General features: G+C 35.6%; 2 protein-coding genes and 1 pseudogene across 3 annotated transcripts; 2 read left to right on the forward strand and 1 right to left on the reverse strand.

Annotated features, from left to right (window-relative positions):
- Nucleotides 1-4,021: 4,021 nt before the first annotated feature.
- On the reverse strand, nt 4,022-5,272 carry LOC147543286 (CASP-like protein 2A1). Its single transcript, XM_086637321.1, has 2 exons — nt 4,797-5,272; nt 4,022-4,494 (listed from the first exon to the last, which is right to left on the reverse strand). Exons 1-2 carry the CDS (start codon nt 5,121-5,123, stop codon nt 4,204-4,206), a joined length of 618 nt encoding a protein of 205 aa, XP_086493447.1. The 5' UTR covers nt 5,124-5,272; the 3' UTR covers nt 4,022-4,203.
- A 9,125-nt stretch (nt 5,273-14,397) lies between these two features.
- Nucleotides 14,398-19,503, forward strand: LOC147543287 (protein Dr1 homolog). The gene is made up of 6 exons (XM_086636395.1): nt 14,398-14,692; nt 14,780-14,839; nt 15,377-15,466; nt 15,930-16,024; nt 16,359-16,427; nt 16,541-19,503. The coding sequence occupies exons 2-6, from the start codon at nt 14,785-14,787 to the stop codon at nt 16,694-16,696; spliced, it is 465 nt and encodes a 154-aa protein (XP_086492521.1). The 5' UTR covers nt 14,398-14,692; nt 14,780-14,784; the 3' UTR covers nt 16,697-19,503.
- Nucleotides 18,313-19,503, forward strand: LOC147543288 (protein MIZU-KUSSEI 1 pseudogene; annotated as a pseudogene). Its single transcript, XR_015223705.1, has one exon. The product of XR_015223705.1 is annotated as a protein MIZU-KUSSEI 1 pseudogene (transcript).
- Nucleotides 19,504-21,260: the final 1,757 nt, after the last annotated feature.

The following is a 21,260-nucleotide window of genomic DNA, read 5'->3' on the forward strand; positions in this document are numbered from 1 at the left end:
GGGTTAATTCCATTTCGACACCCTTAATATGTGAAAATGGCCCCCTAAAAATACCTAACTTCCAAAATAACCTCTTTTATTAAATACTAGGGTATATCCCGTGCCCTAGGGCACGGACACTTGTATCAATCAAGAGTTACGAAATTTATTGTTATATTTTATTGAGAGAGAGATTGTTATTAGTTATTATTTTTTTTTTCTTTTTCTTAAATTAGCTATTATTTTATTGAGAGAGAGATTTTAATTTCTTTTTTTTAACCCTTGAGATTTATTTTGTTACTTTTTTTCTTAAATTAGTTATTTTATTTCTAAGGTATATCCCGTGCCCTAGGGCACGGACATTTGTATCAATCAAATGTTACGAAATTTATTGTTATATTTTATTGAGAGAGAGATTTTTATTAGTTATTATTTTTTTGTTTATTTTCTCTTAAATTAGTCATTATTTTATTGAGAGAGAGAGATTTTTATTTCTTTTTTTAACCCATGAAATTTATTTTGTTTCTTTTTTTCTTACATTAGAATTTTTATTTCTAAGGAGGAAACGATTATTGTTTTTTTAAATAGGTAACTTTATTTCTACGAAGGACTATATTATAAATTTTGAGAAGGGCTTCTAGACAATATCCTTTATTAAAAAAGGATGTTTGTCCCAGTCATCGTTTTCCCTTCTGTTTTATATAATAGATTATTATTTTGGTAAGAGCTTTACCGTTTTTCGTTATTATTAGGGGTGGGAATTATATAGGTTAGTTAGAGAGTGAAACAAACTACATACATAACATATAACACGTTAACACATGACACATAGCACATTACAATTAAAGTAAACTTTAACTTATTGTTGGTTTTAGGGGAGGATGAGGAACACGTTTGACCAACCGTATACGACGACTGCCATGACGGGATTTTTGGAGTATTCCTCAGTGGGATAATTGTGCGAGTGTAGAACACCATGCGGACGGATGGTCCTAGTCGTCTCTATTTCGATAGTTTCCGGTTGTATATAGTGTAAGTTTTCTGGCATATATCTTAATGATAAATCTCTAATTACTTATTACTCTAAAGAAATTGATGGTACTTATTTAAATAAATGTAGGGCCTCATGAGATCTTCTTTGGCTTTTCTTTTGATAAGTTGGTGCACCCGAGAAAAAGGTGGACTCTATGTATCCAGGTTAGAGTTGCTCTAAAAGAGGTGGTCCCTCTCCCTCCCTTTATAATAATAGTAAGAAATAAAAGAGGACAATAATCCCTTTCCAGAACATAGTTGCAAGAACGAAAAATACAGTACTAAATATACGAGACAACTCGATATAGTGTTGAAATTATTATACCTTAAGCAAGGGTTCGGTCTGGCCACTCTGAAATCCAAAGTAAAATATCTGGACTAGACCAGTCCGAGACTTTTTTGACTAGTAATAAGAAATTTATAAGGAGTTTTGACTAAATATTTCCAAGTTAAATTCATATTGTCAGAATCTATTTCATCTTTACTTTTCAATAGTAATATGACGATCCAACCGAAGAAATTAGTGAGCGAAACATAATCTGTGGAGGACATCATCAACTAGTCCAATACATCCCACCGAAATGCTACGACTTATTATGTAACTAATATTCTTCAAGGTTGTCCAAAGTTAAACTGTTTTATGGTAAAAGATTTATATCACAAATAGTATATGGGGAGGGGTAGTATTATTATTTATTTTGGTTTGTTTTAGAGCATCTCAAATGCAACACTCAACAAAAACCCAACTAATCTAATGTGTCAAGTATGAATTGAGATTCTTTTTCATAGTTGGCGCTATTGAGATCTTCAGCTCAAAATACTTCTACAGTGCAACACTCAAAAAAACTCAACATTCACTTTGGATTTACTCTTGTTTCTTATTTTAATATATAAAATGATGATGTGGACCAATTAAGATACAACAATAAATGATGTGGACCAATGTTTATTGTTGCAACATCATATTGAGATTATAGTTGAGTGTTACATTGGAAAGTGTTTTTGTTAAAAACTCAAGTAATCCTATGTGTCAAATTGAGTTTTTTAAGTTGAGTGTTGCATTGGAGATGCTCTTATGTTACCATCTTTGTTAATGGTGTAGTTTTGTTACTTGGTTTTTGATCATCAAAAATATCGGGATCAAATTACTTTTTTGTTGCTTGATAAGAACATTTAGAGTTCTTCAAAGCAATACTTGGATATTATTCATCGCCAGCCATCTCATTAGTGCCATTGTGGGCTATTTTTGTTTCGGTTGTCGGTAATCTCCATTAATTTCGAAGCCAATTATATATGTTCGATAACTATTGTTAAGCTTCCGTCATGATTTCTGATATACAAACCTATAGGATACACTAGAACTGGGTTATTTATACACTTATGCTATCTCTCTTTGCTTGTGGTTCTCACCCAAAAGTATAATTCCATTAATAAAGTACAAAACCTTTTTTTACTTGAGAACATTAAGATCAGCTAAACCAATGAAAAAGCTTGAACTTACCAGAACCCATCATAAAATAAGGGGTTATTTCCCTAATGGCCCCCAATTTTGTGACCAGCTTCCCTCCTGGCCCCTTATTTTACGAGAAATACCCATATGGCCCCCTTCCGTTATAACACCGTCATTCTCTCTCCTCCATCATGTTTTCTCTCTCTGTCAACTCACGCCACATCATCTGTTACGCCACCTCATCACCTTCTCCGGCAGAGGTCGCCGGCCGGAAATTCTCTCTCTGTCAACTCACGCCACATCATCTGTTACGCCACCTCATCACCTTCTCCGGCAGAGGTCGCCGGCCGGCCAAATTTCCGGTCGGCGACCTTCAAACTAAAATAAAAATTCCTGTCTTCCTTTCTCTCTCTAAAATTACTCCGGCGAAGGTCTCCCTTCGCCGGAGTGGTCTGTTCTTCACTGAACAGACCGAGACCTTCGCCGGAGTAGTTTTAGAGAGAGAGAGAGGAAGAGAGAAAAAAAAATAGTTTGAAGGTCGTCGGCCGGAAATTTGGTCGGCCTGCGACCTCTGCCGGAGAAGGTGATGAGGTGGCGTAACAGATGATGTGGCGTGAGTTGGCAGAGAGAGAAAACATGATGGAGGAGAGAGAGTGGCGGTGTTATAACAGAAGGGGGCCATATAGGTATTTCTCGTAAAGTAGAGGGTCAGGCGGGAAGCTGGTCACAAAGTTGGGGGCCATTAGAGAAATAGCCCTAAAATAAGAGAGATGTTACAATTACATAGAGTATGATATAATGACTCAATTTTCTACTAAAAGATAAAATTTGATTACTATGAATCGTTTTTTATCCGGACGAGGAAACATGTCATCTTCTAAATAAGAAATTTTAAATAATTTTAGCATTACTCTAAAATAATTGTTTTATAGTACATATAGTTATTGAATATTTCAATGAACAATAATAAGTTAGCCTGTCCATTTTCATCAATATCTAAATAAATTGGGTAAGCTCAACAGCTAAACAAGCCTACAATGGCGGTTGTATGATAATATAGAAAAATACTCGAGCAAATGGATTCAATCGTCAACTGCTCCTACCGAGAATAGGATTGATTGCGGATTCTAGACATAACACATGATTTTATAAAATTTGTATGATTTCTTCTATCTAAGTCGAGCAGATTTTAGATGAAGAAAATTTTGTCCATCATATTCTATTTGATACGGGTAAAAGAAGGAGAAGAGCTAGGCTCGGTATTAAAAAAACAATAAATATCCATTTGTTATTGGCTTTTTGTGATGGTGATAGAATGTCCGGGCACCTTCCATCTTTGTCATTTATTATCTTAGTTAAAAGAATCACCCAAAGAATAATCAAAAATAAGATGAAGTAGAGAGTTATTTAGCACTAAGTCTCCCCTAGAAGGATCATGTTTTTCATCTTCTATAAAAATTGTCCTAGCTAGGAACCCTATACCTTTTTAACCTTAAGCTATTGCCTATTATAGCAATGGTGTATATTTTCACTTTTTTTTTTATATAACTCTAATAAAAGTTTAAACAACAAAAGCCCATAAGCATAAACTAAACTTGTTTTGGTTTGACATAATCCCCAAATCATCATGATATTACATGTATATAATTTGGTGATAATAGATCATAGCTAATTAAAAAGAGTAGATCAAATTCAAACATGAAAGATAAAATAGGCATGAAATCCATTCACTAATTAGGTAGCTACCCTCTCTGACTGAATACATTTCCATTTTCATGATCTCCTTTGGCTGGGTAAGAAGAGGAAATTGGAGCATCATAATTGCTGAAAAGTCTGTAAGATGAGAGAAGAGATAAAACAAAGTAACAAGCCACAGCACCAAATGTGATTCCTACTGACACTGTGGCCTTGTGGCAAAACCCACCAAATACTTCACATTGTGAGCTCCATGTTATAGCTTGATCACCCTTCCGTGCTAAATATATCACCTCTGTCGATGCCGTTGCTGCCGCTAATATCATGTACGTCGATACCTGCCACAACAACAAAGAATTTCTTGCTTGGTTCCCAATTTAATTTAGTGGCAACATAAACATTTTCCTACTAGAGATATTAGGGATCAAAATTTCTAGGTCCAACAAAAGGATGAAAAGTAACGAGAAATACTAAATGGATCGGATATTGGGGCGGGGCACAGGCCAAATGGTGATGTGGCCGGCTCCAATTCCTCAGACCATAAGGAGAGAGAAATGGCATGACCAACTGGAGCCAGCCACAACACCACTAGGCATGTGGTCGGCCGCAATTTTCAGACCATTCAAGGTTGAAAACTAACCTGATCAAAGGCGAAAATTGTCCAGGCATGAGACATAGTGGTAGTGGCACGAGGTACTGCTCCAGCTAGAAATAAAGCGGAAAGAAGCGAATAGGCTGCACAAATAGCATTAGCATAGACAAGATAATTAAAACCACCAAGATCTTTGTAAGAGACAGCCCCATAATCATTAGACATGGAATTCTTAAGCATGACAACTAGAGCAACTACGCATAGAACCATCGGAACCACCCGTATAAGCGCCTCCGCCCTCCGTTTGCTTTCACCTATACTTGCATTGTCCGAACCACCACCGTTAATGACTGCTTCTCCACTCTTTCCCATCATCACAACCACCAAATGTCACTACTTTCTTTTCTTTTTACTAACTTTTAGGTCTTCTAACAATACCTAGGCTAGTTGATCAAACTCTTTCTTTCTTTTAGGTAGGAAAAGAGGAAGATGAATGAGACTTTGATGTGTATGTTTGTGTAGTATTTATGGAGGAAGTTGTGTGGGGAAGGTAGTAGTAAATGACTGAGAGATAAGGGAGCATTCAATATCAACTAATTACCCAACCACACTTCCCAAAGTGCTCGGATGACTTGATTTATTTAATGCCAATTAATATATACATATTCTTTTTACAACTTGGCCGAATTCACAAAATGTTATTTCGCCTGACCATAGTGTGAAAAGAGATTGAATGTTGAATTGTTGTTGATTGTGAATGTGACAAAGTTCATGTAATTCAAATTTGTAAAAAATAAAATTGGCGTCGTTAAATGTGAATTGTGTATTTAGGTCAAAGAAAATCCTCAGAATCACTTTATACCCAACAATATATAGGGTGAGATTTTTTTTTCTTTTTGTTAAGGAATATAGAGTGAGATAAAAAGGTTGTTCTACAATGACACACTACGTGATACAATGATTATCTGACGTTGTTTATTATTTACGTTTATAAGATATGTAACTTCTAATAGTTCATATCACTAAAGTCATCAAGAACACTGTTTCAATTATGAATATTATAGTTGTTTTTCCATGTTTGTACGTTCTCTTTCAAGTGTTGTAATCGTGTTTGCTTTATAAATAATAGTAATACTACCAATTACCCTTTAAAAAAAATAGTTCATATCACCAAAGTCATGAAGTGTTTGCCGCAAAATGTACTATATATACAGTATACTTATGAAATAAACAAGGCAGTACAATTTAAAAAAAAAGTCATAAAAAATTGTGCTAGACCATGATCCTTCTAGAAAAATAACAAAAAGAGAACTTCTTAGAATTGTCTCGGACCACATTTATTCCAAATGCATGTACTTGGAATCTTGGACACAACATAAATTGAAAAATTGATTTCAATTTATATATAACATAATATAAATAATTTTTATTTGTATAGTTGATTTGATATCGGTTGAACACTTAATTATTTATTTGGGAAAAATGCCCTTAAAATAGAAGTGAATAAAAATCAGAATTCTCTTGTTTTCTCCGGTCTCCACAAGCTTCCAGATATGTTAGGTTATAAAAATAACTAAAAATGATGTTTTTTAGGAGATTTTGACATTGACCCTGCTCTTACATCGATACGAAGAGTACACTTCCATTCTTTTTTTAGTTTTTGATTTATACTCTCATGTGAATGGAAATCGTCAACCCAATCGGAGTTAAGTTTCAATTGTGCAAATTACACATGTAAATAAGGACAAAAATGCCCTTGTCAAATTTTATTTTCAACTCCACCTTCTTCTTTCTTAACCATGATCTTCTTCTTTCTTCAACCACCAATGTCTAAAGAAACTGGTAGATGGGTACCAGAAAACCACCTATTATGATGAGGAAAAGTTCAAAAACGACAATCTAATCAGAAAAATCAAATAAAATTTTTTGCTCGTCGAAAGTTAAAAAAAACACCAAAAACCCTCCATTTCTCTCTCTAAAACAAACTAATATGTCTCCAATGAAAGTGGAAGACGATCAGGAACTCGCATGACGGACATGCCAAATCCCTTAAAATGTAATAATCTCAGGATCTCAATGGATAACTCTGGATCGGGGAAAGAAATTTCACCAAGGTTTTCTTCTTCGTATCTTCAAACAACTGAATGAAACTGAATTTGACGAGTTACCTAAGGTGTCGTTTGGCAACACTAAAATAAGTAACTTTTTTGCTTATTTAAGTAGAAAATTAAAAAAGTTAGTTTGGTAACGTGAAAATTTCTGACTTCACTTAAGTTAAAATTTGACTTTCTTTTGAAGTTAAAATTTTTAGTTTTTGACTTTAAAGCAAAGTAACTTACGCACAACATATACATAAATTTTACTTGATGAATTTTTTTTCTTCGTCCACTTCCGCTCCACCACCACAACTAAACTTCTACCATTCCATTGTACCTCCACCACCACCTCAACAACAATTGCACCTCAACCACCACACCTTAGCCACCACCTTCGCGCCTCCACCACCACCACCACCACCACGATACCTCCATCACTAACACCACTACCACACACCTCCCCCACACCACACCTCAACTACAACCATCTTCGTACCTCCACCGCCACCGTACCTTCACCACCACCACCACCACTGTGCCTTCACCGCCGCCACCATAACTTTACCACCACTGTACCTTCACCACCACCACCGTACCTTCACCACCACCCTACCTTCACCACCACCACCACCGTACCTCCATCACTACCACCGACATATTTTATCCACCACCACCGCCACCACCACCAAATCTCCATCATTACCACCTACGTATCTTATCCACCACCATACCTCCGTCATTACCAGTCACTTACCTCATCCACCACCACTGCGATACGTCAACCACCACCACCATATCTCAATCACCACACCACCACCGTATCTCAACCACTACACCACCACCACCACCATACTTCCACCACCACTGTACTTCCACCACCATCACCATCATCATACCTCCACCACTACCATCACCATAGCTCTATAACCACCACCGCCATTGCCACCATCATTCCTCTACGACCACCATCATACCTCAACCACCACCAAATCCCATAACCATACATTCAAGGCACCGCCACCACCACTATCACCAAGAGTAATCGTGGAAATCATAAATAAATTCATTAAAATCAAGTGTTTCAATAAGTAAAAGAAAAATAAAATTATCAAAAGTAAATTGGATTACCAAACTAACTTTTTGACTTTTTTACTTATAAGTAACATTTTTGCCAAATGTACTTTTGATTTTTTTTTTTTTTTTTTTTTTTAAAGCAAAAGAACTTTTACTACAAACAAAATTACTTATACTTTTGGTTGCAAACAACACCTAAAGCTATAGTTATATCTGTTTCTCGACCTGATGCGGCTGATCTTAGCTCTTTTCCTTTATCTTATACTGTTGAATTTTAGTCTAAATAGGTAAGAATTCAAATTTGAATGCATGCTTTTCCATATTTCAATTTAGTCTAAATAGTTACATCATTTCACCAAACTTCTTTAAACCAATTCTCATCCTCCTTCTCATCATATAGAAGAACTATTCCACCCAACCATTAGTTTAGAAACAAACTCTTTTCTCACATCTATCCCAACTTCAGAAGAGATTGAAATAGTAGTGCATAAGCTCAAAGCAGACAAATCTCCTGGTCCTGATGGATTCTCCCCTTCTTTCTTCCATCAGAACTGGGATCTGATCTCTGAGGACACTATAAAAATGGTGCAAGACTTCTTCACCCACAAAATTTTAGCTCCTCAAATCAATCAAACACATATAGTTCTCATACCTAAATCAAAAAATCCATCTTCCCCTGCTGAATTCAAGCCTATCAGTTTATGTAATACTACATATAAGATCATATCAAAAATCCTGTCAAATAGGCTGAAACTACATCTAAATTCTTTCATCAATCCCTGTCAGAGTGCTTTTATCCCTGGCAGACATGGTACTGATAATATACTTCTTGCCACTGAAATAGCTCACTCCATGAAAACAAAAAAAGTAAAACAGAAATACCTTGGACTAAAACTAGATATGAGCAAAGCCTTTGATAGAGTAGAATGGTCTTTTCTTTTATCTATTCTGAGAAGATTGGGGTTTTCAGAGGACTTCTGCCAAATGATATCTCAATGTATCTCCACTGCAACTTCTTCTGTTCTTCTTAATGGTATCCCTGGCCCCCCCTTTTCTCCATCCAGAGGTCTAAGACAGGGAGACCCTCTCTCCCCTTATTTGTTCATTATATGCATGGAAGCTCTAAGCAGAATGCTACTCCAAGCTGAATCAAGAGGTCATCTACAAGGGTTCAAGGTCACTCAAACCTCCAACAGTATATCCCACCTTCTGTTTGCAGATGATTGTCTTCTTTTCATAAAGCTGGACATCCCCTCAGTACATCACCTTCTAGATCTTCTTAACCAATTTGGTCTCATGTCTGGTCAACTTATCAACTTTCATAAAAGTGGCATCTTTTTCAGCTCAAATATTCATCACAAGCATGCCAAGTTAGCCTCTAGAATACTAAAAGTTCAGTACATCAAACACAGAGACCCATATTTAGGTACTAACATATTCATTGGCAAATCAAAGATTGATCCTTTTCTTCCTATACTGGATAAGCTTCACCAAAAACTCAGTTCATGGAAGAAAAATCTTCTATCTCAGGCTGGAAGAGGAGAATTGATTAGATCCTCACTCTCAGCTGCCCCAAGATACCAGATGGCAATTTTTAATCTCCCTAAAAAGATTAGAAATAACATCACATCTCTTCAGAGAGATTTTTGGTGGGGAAAACAATCTAATTCTAGGAAACTTTATTTGAAAAGTTGGAACTCCATCTGTAGGCCCAAAGCCATGGGTGGATTGGGATTTAGAGACACACATGTTGATAATATATCTCTCAAAAGCAAGCTCAACTGGGTCATCAGAACTCAACCTGAAAGTACTTGGGTAAAATTCATGGAAGCAAAATATGGTTTCTCTAGTCAATCCAATATAAATTGTCCTTCTAATGCCTCTTGGGTCTGGAAAAATATCAACAGTAACCAGGAGCAGATAGATAAGCATATCAGTTGGGATATAGGAGATGGAACCCAAGTTAACATATGGACTGATTCATGGATACCAGGTATCCAGTCCTTAGGTTTCATAAACAATAGCATGGGTTATTGTAAAGTTTCTCAACTAATAAACAATGACAAGACCTGGAACCAATCTCTTCTGACCACCCTTTTCCCTCCAGAAGTAATCACAAAGATTCTTACCATTCCCTTGACTTCTGGAATGGACACTAGAAAATGGACCCTTGCGAATTCAGGATCTTTTTCAGTTTCTTCCTTGTATAAGCATCTCATACATAGAACAAATACCAGCTCAAATAGCAGAACTGATCTATGGAAAGTTATATGGAAGTTAAGAGTACACCTAAGAATTCTCCTCTTTCTTTGGAAGATTGCTCAAAATATTCTTCCCCTAAACAACTTGCTTCAGATGTACATCAACAATATTCAAGTTGTATGCCCTTTGTGTCAAGAATCAAATGAGTCTATCATCTACCTGCTCCATGAATGTAGAGTAACTAGATCTTTACTTGATCATTTCATTCCATCCCACCAGCAGTTACATCCTCCCATCTCTTTTGAAGATTGGTTTTTCAGACTGAAACTCATCGATCAAAACATAGAACTACCTAGCTCCCTTTCTATCATTGAAAAAGTGTCTACTCTACTCTGGGAATTATGGAAGCATAGATGTGAGATCATTTACCAAGATAAGCAGTTTAACTTGGAAAATATTACAGTTCTGATCAATAGTTCGATTAATACCCAAACTACTTTACTGAGTTCATATCACATCTCTCAAAATACAGAAGCTAACTCCTGGACTCCTCCACCTATAGGATCTTTGAAAATTAATTATGATGTGGCATGGGACAAAGATACTCTTCTTTCTTATACTGCTATTATCATTACTGACTCTACAGGATCAAAAATTGCAGAGCAATCAAGATTCAGCAGCAGCAGATCGGTAGATGAAGGGGAAGGAAAAGCATGCTTGCATGGGCTCAACTGGGCGAAAGAACATGGTTTCAGAAGCATCATTTTGGAAGGAGACTCTCTGAATGTGTGCAACTTTTTGAATGGGAGGAAGAACTCAGTCCACTGGACTGCTAAACATTCTCTTCTCTCTTTTAGGGATCTGACTCCTTATTTTGATAAACTTACCTTTACCTATGTAAATAGAAAGTTAAACAGCAATGCTCATAATCTTGCTGCGAACTCTAGGAAAACTAAGACTTGTATTTCTTCTTGTTTTCCTTCCTGTGGGATATCACATTGTAACATCTCGGACTTGTCCTTATCTTATTATCAATAGATGTTATTTTGTTAAAAAAAAATTCTTATAGACCATGCCTTTGGCAGGAATATTATTATTGTGACCAAGTTTGTTTCAATTTTCATTTCATTTAAAAAATATCTATGAAATAGTATAATAGGTAGCTTTAAAGTCTTTTTTAAATTGACAAGGAAACATCTCTAATTGAAACCCAACATCGACTTGACCAATTCTTTAGAGAAAGGGGGAGGAAACAAATGGGTGTAGCCATTGATGAGGGTGCGACTGATGGGGGACTGACAAAATAATGAAAGAGTGACCAAAACACTTATGTTACACTTATGTTTGCAACACACATTTGGAAGAGATGGAGAGATAGAGGGGGTGATGAAGATGGAACACTCGACAACACATGGTCGTTGATTTGACTTTTCGGGTTAGATTGAAATGAAAACCCTTTAGAAATCCCAAGTTAAGGTCATAATGGATGTCTTCGTCAAAAAAAAAGGTCATAATGGATGTTTCCAACTTCCAATCAGGGGCGATGCCACATAGGGGCATGTGGGGGCGCGTGCCCCCACAACCCCTGTGGCTTTTACTGTTTATTTACCCAGATACCCTAATATATACCTTTTGACGCACCTTCCAATTCAAATGAGCATTGCAGCTTAGTTGGTAGAATGGGAGGACCTGATATGTTTGGTACACTAGGTCATGGGTTCAAAACCCTGAGACCTCAATTTTTCTTTTTTGTTAACCTTTTTTTTTAAGTTCTTTTTGTTAACCTAAAATGATACATCAAGGTTCGATACTCGGCCCTTCAAAACTTTTTCCCTTCTTCCTTCATAATTCTTAACTTAACTTAAAATGATCCACTTAGGCTTTTATTGCTTATTAACAATTTAGCGTAAAATATTTATTTCAAATTTTCTACCGTACCAACTCTTTTGTTTAAATATCTGTGTGTCGGTCGCCTTTCTTTCAAATTTAGTTTGCGCTTCAGCTACATTGATATGATATAAATAAAAGTGCTTATTTGTTACTCTAGGTATTTCATATTTATATATCATAGATCCACCATTATTTGCAGGTATGAACATTGTCAAACTAACTACGATATTGAATAATAAATGTATAGGTAAATGCTAACTTGCGCTTATGATGAGAATGATATAAAAATTTGATAACTATTATAATGATGTAGATTCGTCTTGTACGATTGTAAATATGTATTGGCTGGATAAACCACTAGATGTATATTTTTTCGAGTAAGTATATTTGATTATTTCTGAAGAACTATGACTAAAAAGTGCCCCCATTGGTACAATTTTCTGGCCTCGCCACTGCTTCCAATCAATCTTGTTCGTCGAATTTGTCTAATGGGGATAGTTTTTTTTATCAAGTTTCATACAGGAGCTGAAAACTGACATATACGGAAGCCTACGGTTTATTGCGATCTGAACCATCAATCCTGATTAAAGACCTGAGATTATTAAAAATTGGGGCATTATTTATAAAGGGTACATGCAAATAGGGGCATAAGTCTACTCAATAGTAACATAGTCAAATTGGTAGAAAAGTAAAACTTTCGGGGAGAAATAAAAAATAACATTAGGGGTTGCTAAACAATACTATCTTTTTATTAAGAAATGATGTTTGTCATAGTCAGCTTTTTTCTTTATGTTTTATTACATAATTGCTAGTTTTTATTTGACATTTTCATTTTTTTTTTTACTGGAACTCAGACGCGAAATGAATGTTTTAAATTTTCCTGTTTCTAGATTGGAATTTGCTTACTCAATCTTCGAATTTTAGCATTTTCGGATGACGTTACGTTATTGTTCTTGAATTTTTTCTCATCTTCTTCTTCACCAGAAGAAAGACTCTATGCCTCGGAGGTCTTTCTTTATGTCGAAAATCGCGGTTTATAAGAATGTAGTCAATGTCAAAATCTCCATTTTTCTTTTGGTATCTATCATTCGGTTAAACATGACCCATGTGTCATAAATAATATGGTTAGTTTTATTTTGGCAAGATAACCAACTCACCAAAATTCCCTTTCGTAAAATGACGAGCTACGATATAATTCTCTTAAAGGTCGATTCTCTCTTTTCAGTTTTACTATTTTCTAAAAAGACTTCTACCATCCTGCTAGTGACCCTTCACTAAAGAAAAGAAATAATTGTATTCACCTCCTTGTTCTTCCTCTTTTCTCTAATCAAGTACCATCGCCACCAACCTGTAACCACCGGCACTTTCTCTCTGTTCTTTCCCTCTCTATCTTCATCATCTCTCACGTCCAGGAAAAGTGGCGACGAAATTTATGACGAGGCTGTTAGGTTTTGACAGTGTGTAGTGTTATAAGAAACATTTTAACAATCTAATGTCTAACACTAACTATCTAGGATCACATTCATAAATTAATAAGGAACCTAGTAAAGTCTTAGAATTACCTTAATTTCATTTTTCCTTTCGACTAAATTATATTGTTGTTGTCGAAGATCTAGAACTCCAAATTATAGTTGCAGATAAACACCTAACTTAACTGTTTAGTACTATTATAGTTGAATAATTCAATTTACCCCCTAAACTAACTATTTTATTGCAGATCAACACCTAACTTAATTGTTTTAGGACTATTTTATTATTACACAAATTTATAAAATTTTCACACAGACCGAGACGTTTCCACTTTTAGATCGATCGAAATTTCCACCGAAATAGACATTTCATTCCTTGCACATGCCTATCTGGCAGGCTAAAAATGTGGACCCCGAACACCGAATTTATAAACGGGCTTCCAACCGGATTACATTCTCGTGTAGCTATTTCTTAGGTGAGGCCCAAGCCCATCCACCACTTCTAGGTGGGTCGGGCAAATTAACCCATCTCGGGCTTCAAATTGACCCGTTAGGCCATCAGACCCTGACATTCTAGGCGGGTAGCGGACTCTCGGGTTATATTCCCACCCCTACATTAACTAGGTTTTAGAATTTGGGGACGCTGTTAACAGGAGAGCGCTAGTAACACTTAGGCAGGCCCAAAACCACTCAAGGGAACTAGTAACACTTAGAGAGACCTAAGATGCCGATAAACTTAATGGGCCTGCGTATTGCTATTCCTTTCATTGGATGGCCCGACCTAACAAATAACCGGTTTACTTTACTTGACTTGACTGATTGACCGAGTCAAATCAAAACATGGCATCAGATTATAAGGAAGCCGTACCAAATTTCATCCGGTTTAGATGGACCACAGTTTTACACCAGTAATTCATTAATGCCCTCGAAACCAACGCTCCAATCCAAATTACCCAATGGCAATTTTGTAATTATAGAACACGAAGCTTTCTCTCTCTAATTTCTTCCCTCTTTTGTGCCCTAATTTTCTTCCCCAAATCCCCCCCTTTTTAATCTCTCTTAGCTATGATTCTTCTCCCTTGTTTAATTCCCCTGCAACTACGTTACCCTTGTTCGATTCGATTCCTTTGTTCTTCGATTTGTTGAATTTTCTTCCCTTTCATATCTATCTTTTCCTCATCAAACTTATCCCTTTTTTTTCAACGATCGTCCGGTAAACCCTTCATTCTCTCTCTCTTTCTCTCTCTGGTCTTTTTTTTTTATTATGTGTTGATTGATGTTCTAGGGTTGTTGTTTTCAGACAGGATGGAACCGATGGACATAGTCGGGAAGTCGAAGGAAGACGTTACCCTACCTAAAGGTGAATTTTTTATTTTTCTTATCAAATATTTTTCCTTGAAATTTTTTAGTTTTGGATGATTTAGTAGGTCTAAGATTCATTGAATCTACTAACTTGATCAGATTTTTCTGTTTACAATTATCTTCAGAATTTAGTATATAGTTCAGATAAAAATTAAATAATAGTACTAAATTCTATAGCTCTGTGATTTGAATTAGGTCACACTCTATTTGTGATTCTGTGATTTAGTGAACGCTTTCGATACTTATGTCTCTCAACATTATTTCATCTATAATAAAAGAGGCGTTTATCGTGTTGGATGTTGTGCTTCTAGCTCTTATTAGTATCTAATATGCTAAAACGTTTATAAATTTAGCATAATGCTAGAAGTCAAAGCCTACTCCAGAACTACACAAAATCATCGTTCTCCGTTTCGAGTCAACTTTCTTTCTCTCTCTTGATGGGAACGGCTGATTCCTATTACGGTTTGGATTAGGTCTACTTTTGTAGTTTCTTTTTATTCAATTATAATGCTACTTCGATTTTATATATTTTCAGCAACTATGTTTAAGATTATTAAGGAGATGCTGCCTCCAGATGTTCGTGTTGCAAGGGATGCTCAAGATCTTCTTGTTGAGTGTTGTGTAGGTGAGGAGCTATAACGAAAATTTGATTTTTCTTTAAGTATTTCATTCCATTCATCTTATGTAATATGTTAGTTGGTTTTTTGGCGAGTAACATTTTTTGGGGTGTGTCTGATATTTGCTAGTTTTATATTCACGATAAGGTTTTATTCTCTCGCTCATGCAAGAAGTATGTCTTTTCATTAATGCTTTTCGAAATTGTATTCTCTGATATTTCGGCCCGCTTATGTGTGATATCTAATTGTGGAGTAGAGACCTCATATCTTACTTGTAAACAGTTTGTATAGTTATATGTATTGTTCGAACCTTAGAATCATAAATGGCCCGTGTATGTGATCGGACTTCATTTCATAAAACTAAGCGGGGGTTGATGGTCTAACTTTATACAATATGAGATTTAGATGTATTTGTGGTTCATTTAGTATTGGAACTCTTTTATATGCATTATATTTTTTTTTTTTTTGCAGAGTTTATCAACCTGATATCTTCAGAATCCAATGAAGTATGTAACCGAGAGGACAAAAGAACAATTGCACCTGAGCATGTGCTTAAGGCACTAGAGGTGTGTTACTTGCTTTATACTTTGCAGCCTGCTTTCATTCATGTTTCTTTCTTCCCTACCTCTCTGGCGCCGGTGTAAAAACCAGAGTAGGAGAAGTTCAAGAGTACATTGGCATAAATGCTGGAAATTTGTTTAATAGTATCGTTTAAAACAAGCATACAACATCCAACTTTTTTAATGTGTATTATGGATTACGATATTTTACTTGGGACGATATTTGTTTACTAAAACACCTATTTTCGTTGCTTCAATCTGTGGTAGTATAAAGTAACGGGTTACTTTTGTGAGTAGTAGAAACCGTTATGTAACATGACCTATAATTTCTTCGCTTCAGGTTCTTGGGTTCGGGGAGTACATTGAGGATGTCTATTCTGCATACGAACAGCATAAGCTTGAGACTCTGGTCTGTCTTACTTTCTTTAGTGTTACTTGTTTTTCAATACCTAATTACGTTTATATACATATATATACGCAGACATATATAAGACTCACGTTCTTGTTGGTGAGCATGGACAGGATTCCCCAAAAGGCAAATGGAGCAGTCCAGCTGAGATGACTGAAGAAGAAGCATTGGCTGAGCAGCAGAGAATGTTTGCAGAAGCACGTGCTAGAATGAACGGTGGAGTTAACGCCCCAAAGATATCAGAATCAGACCGAAGTTTGGAACCCTAATTTAAAAATTTAGACATATTTCTCAACGGATCATAGGCAAGCATCTTAGATGGTTTTCTAACTAGGTACACCTTCCTCTATCCTATTGTCTGTACACAAGGCACTGAGGATTTGTGTCAATTGCAACTCTTTATACTTACCTATGGCTTTTGTAGAAAAAAGGAAAACCGGTAGATAGGTTCTTCTGTCTCTTGTTTTTATATATATGGCATCGCATTATAAAATATAGAACCCTTTGTGCAACGTATAGAGAGTTTGAACCGGATGCCGTAGTTTTACTGACATATTAGTCGTGTCTTTGTAAAACATCTTAACTCTTCAACGGTGGTTTGTTAGGCATAAGTGATGCTCTCTTTTTTTTATAGTTGTTCAGTTTTTATGTTTAGCTAATCAAAGTTTGGTTACAATTTTAGATTCATCTGATTGATGTCTAAAAGTTGATCATTTTCATCTTTATCTTGCCCTGATTGATGTTCTTCTAAGAATGTCGAAATTTGGCTTCTCCAACATTTACCCTAAACCCATATTTTCCTCAAACCATAACCTTCTAGGACCCCATATTATCGACTTCATTCTAATAATCCATAGATCTATATAACTACCAAACTAGATTAGTGAAATATAGAAAACAATAATAGGATATATGGCCATATGGGTATATGGGGAAAAACATTATGTGAATGGGGAATATGAAGGTAGAGAGACTACTAGTATTGGGGTGGGTATGATCTAAAAAGGCTATGGAACAAGAAAACTGGACAGAATTTAGGCAAAACTTCAACGCGGCTTGTCGTCATTGTGCTTTGGACGATTCTGGAACACAAAACAGTCAATCCCGTAGGATTTCTGTAAGAGTCTGCCTAGTTTTTCCTGTTATGTAGCAAACAAGGAAAGATTTCTGCATAGCTTTTGTCTAGTTTATCTTTTAATCTTGTATTACTCACTATGATCTTTGTGTGGATATCTTGTAACGGTTATCAATGCTAGTCAGTAAAGAGTTGATCAGTCAAGCTTTTCTTTCTCTCTCTACCCCACATTTTTCCCTTATTTCTTTAAAGTTACTTCTCTCTCTCTACTCAGGAAAAAGAAACAACATAGACTTTGTCTCCTCAGATTCCTCTCTCTTTCTCTCTCTTTCTCTCTCTCTAATGTACCTCATCTCAGTTCAATTGTTGTCTCTCTCTCTCTCATTTTATTTTCAACAGAAACTGTGTCTTCTCTCTCTCTCTCTATATCTATTTATCTATCTCAAGCATGAATTCTCTTTTCCAAATGTAGTTAGGTGGGGACTTCTCATCTTCTACTTTTGTCAGTGTTTTCTTACAAATTACAATACATTCTCTCTTTCTCTCTCTATATGTCTGAATATGTCTCAATATCTCTCTCTCTCTCTCTCAAGTCTCAACAATAGACTGACAAAAAGGACTTGAAAGAAGGAATAAATTGTGAGCCCACCCACATCCAAATGGACCCAACCCATAAAAACAAAAGCTAAAGAAAATATTTTCAAATCATCTCAATCACTTTGGGATTTCTCTTTCTCTCTGTTTTGAATACCCACCCATCTTTAAGGAGCTATTTATCTCTTTGATTTTTGCTTTCTCACTCTTTCTTAGATGAGGACAATCATGGCTAAGACCCCTCATGATTCTTCTTTCTCTTTCTCCAGAAGAAACTTCAATTGGAAATCAAAGAAAACTGATCTTGAAGATCATCATCAATATGATGACAATGATGAAGTTCTTACCCGTTCCTTTTCTTCTTTAAAGATCAATGATCAAAAACAACAAAATATTAAAGTGGGTAGTTCTGGTAATTCTTCATCAATTCAAGTTCAACAATTAAGAAAGAAACTACAAGTTGTTGCTGTTACAAGACTAAGATCTGTTCTTACTGTTTTCAATAAACAGAGGAGATTATATTTATCAACGGGTTTAGGTAATCGGGTTGTGGGTACTTTATTCGGGTATAGACGTGGGCATGTTCATTTTGCATTTCAAGAAGATAGTAAATCAAACCCAGCATTTTTAATTGAATTAGCAACACCAACAAGTGTTTTAGTGAGAGAAATGGCATCTGGGTTAGTGAGAATTGCACTTGAATGTGATAAACAAGTTGAGAAGAAGAAGGTGAAATTGTTAGAAGAACCACTTTGGAGAACTTATTGTAATGGTAAAAAATGTGGGTTTGCTATGAGAAGAGAATGTGGACCAGAGGAATTGAAAGTATTGAAAGCAGTTGAACCAATTTCAATGGGTGCAGGTGTTTTACCAGGATCTGGATCAGATGGTGAACTTATGTATATGAGAGCTAAATTTGAAAGGGTAGTTGGGTCTAGAGATTCTGAAGCTTTTTATATGATGAATCCTGATGGTAATGGAGGTCCTGAACTTAGTCTTTATTTGCTTAGAGTCTAAAACATGATTAACTTTCTAGAGAGAAGAAGAGAGAGAGAGAGAGAGAGAGAGAGAGAGAGAGAGAGAGAGAACAGAGTTCATGTTCTAGTTTGAGCCTTTGAGGTGGTGATGTTATTACTTCTCTGCTTAAAGAGTAGTGTTGGTAGTAATTGGTTCAAGTTCTTGAGGGAATCTTCATTAAAACTTTGATGTATTTTCTTGTGGTTCTTCTTTTAGGTTTTGGGGGGGTTACATGTGTTTTCCTTAAATCTTAAGAGGGTGGTGGTAGTGACTAGTGGGTGGTGGTAGTGGGTGGTGGTGGTAATGAGGGTATAGTGATTAACTATGTAAATCTATAGAGAATAGAGTTATCTATTCAAGTTAATTAGTATGAGAAAGTAATTTTTATCTGATGCTTTAGAAATTTGTTAGTTCCAATTTTGCTAAATTGTTAAGTGGTTTTGTTGGAGAAAAATCTAAATGAAAAATTTAATTCCTCCCTCTATTTGGTTTCTCCCTCAACCTCCTGCTGATGTGACGACGCTTAAAAAACATAGAGCAAATGAAGAGAAAATAACTTCAAGTTTGGCGTCGCCAAACCGCTGGAGGGTTAGGAGAGAGACCAAATAAATGGAGGAATGGAATATTTGCACATAGTGTTGAGAATAGATTATGAAGAGGAAATAACTTCAAGTTTGGCGTCGCCACACCTGCTGGAGGGTTAGGTCCGTTAGGAGAGAGACCAAATAGGAATGGAATTTTTGAACATACATATTTGCACATAGTGTTGAGAATAGATTATGTGATGTGATATTCACATAATGTTGGGTGGTCTTGGGCCTCTCTTACTTCAAAAGCTAACTCAAGATGTAAGTCTTCTCCCACACTTATTAACACACTTCCTGTCTCTTCCACAGTCAATGTGGGATTAACCTAACAATATACAATTGAATTGTATTTCATCCTACCTTTGGCTGTCCTATTTTATAAGTGAAATTCTCCATCAAAATCTTCAATTCAGAATTCTACCATATTTGAATCCAGTCTTAAAAGCCTAGTAGAAGACACCAGCCAAATGAGACTAAAATGGTTCATCAACCACTGCCATTTTCAACTTGTTTCTTTGTTGAATATGAGAGAGATACATGCCTAAAATTTCAGTACTTGACAAACTATTTGTATTTTGAATAGGTCTAGGCAAAGTATTCCTTTGTTATTTATGGGCTAGGATGTATGTAAAGTGAAGTTCTCTAGCTACCATCTTTTGCTAATCCCAACGGATCATATCCTCATATCATTTTACTTTATCTGACTGGGGGTTAGGCTTCTCATCAAAAAAAAAGTGGGGGTTAGGCTTTAGTAGAGGAGTATATTATTAGGAGAAACCTATTGAACTTCCTACATGTAAATTAAGATAAAAACTAAACAAAGATTAATCATGTGTTAAATTCATATACCTAATAATAAACAACTAGGCACAATGTAGAGAACAAAAAAAAATGTTGGTACACATCCAATTATTGATTAGAAACTGAATACAACAAAGAGTGAATTCTCTCCCATCATGACTTTTTTTTTTTTTTGTTCAAGGTCTCCCATCATGACTTGTTTATCCAAAAAGAAGACATTTGTGCCTGTGTATCAATTTTGTGGAGCAAATAGTTGTAGTAAGTTTGGTGACTTTGTTTAATTCATACTATTAATCTCTCCCTGAGCCGAGATGAACTAGGTCTATATGTATGCAAAAAAAACTAGGTCTATACATTCTTACTTCTTATATTGATTAAAATATAATCTGAATTATGGATAATATAGTGATGATAATCGTGTTAGAGAATAAGGTGGTATCTGTTTATCTCTATATCAAGTCTAAAAATAATTCGAAATCTAAATCAGTCAATTTTTAGATTTTGTATGATTCATTCGGATAGTTCGTGTGAGTTATTTTTATAAGTTTTATTAGACCCGAAAGATTTGAAATTTAGTCTATTACCACGAAGTGTAGTGGTTGAATTCCTTCTCACCTTTGAAGTCGTGGGATCCAATTTATGTGGAAGCAGTTTATTGTCAAAATCTCTCATGTAACTAAGATGATATATATATATATATATATATATATATATATATATATTAACATATGAGCTTTTAAGCCTCCGATGACCTTAACA

Source organism: Eschscholzia californica, unplaced genomic scaffold (assembly GCF_041429995.1).
Source record: "Eschscholzia californica isolate CP2 unplaced genomic scaffold, dmEscCali1.0.p SCAF_4, whole genome shotgun sequence".
Classification (NCBI taxonomy): Eukaryota; Viridiplantae; Streptophyta; class Magnoliopsida; order Ranunculales; family Papaveraceae; genus Eschscholzia; species Eschscholzia californica.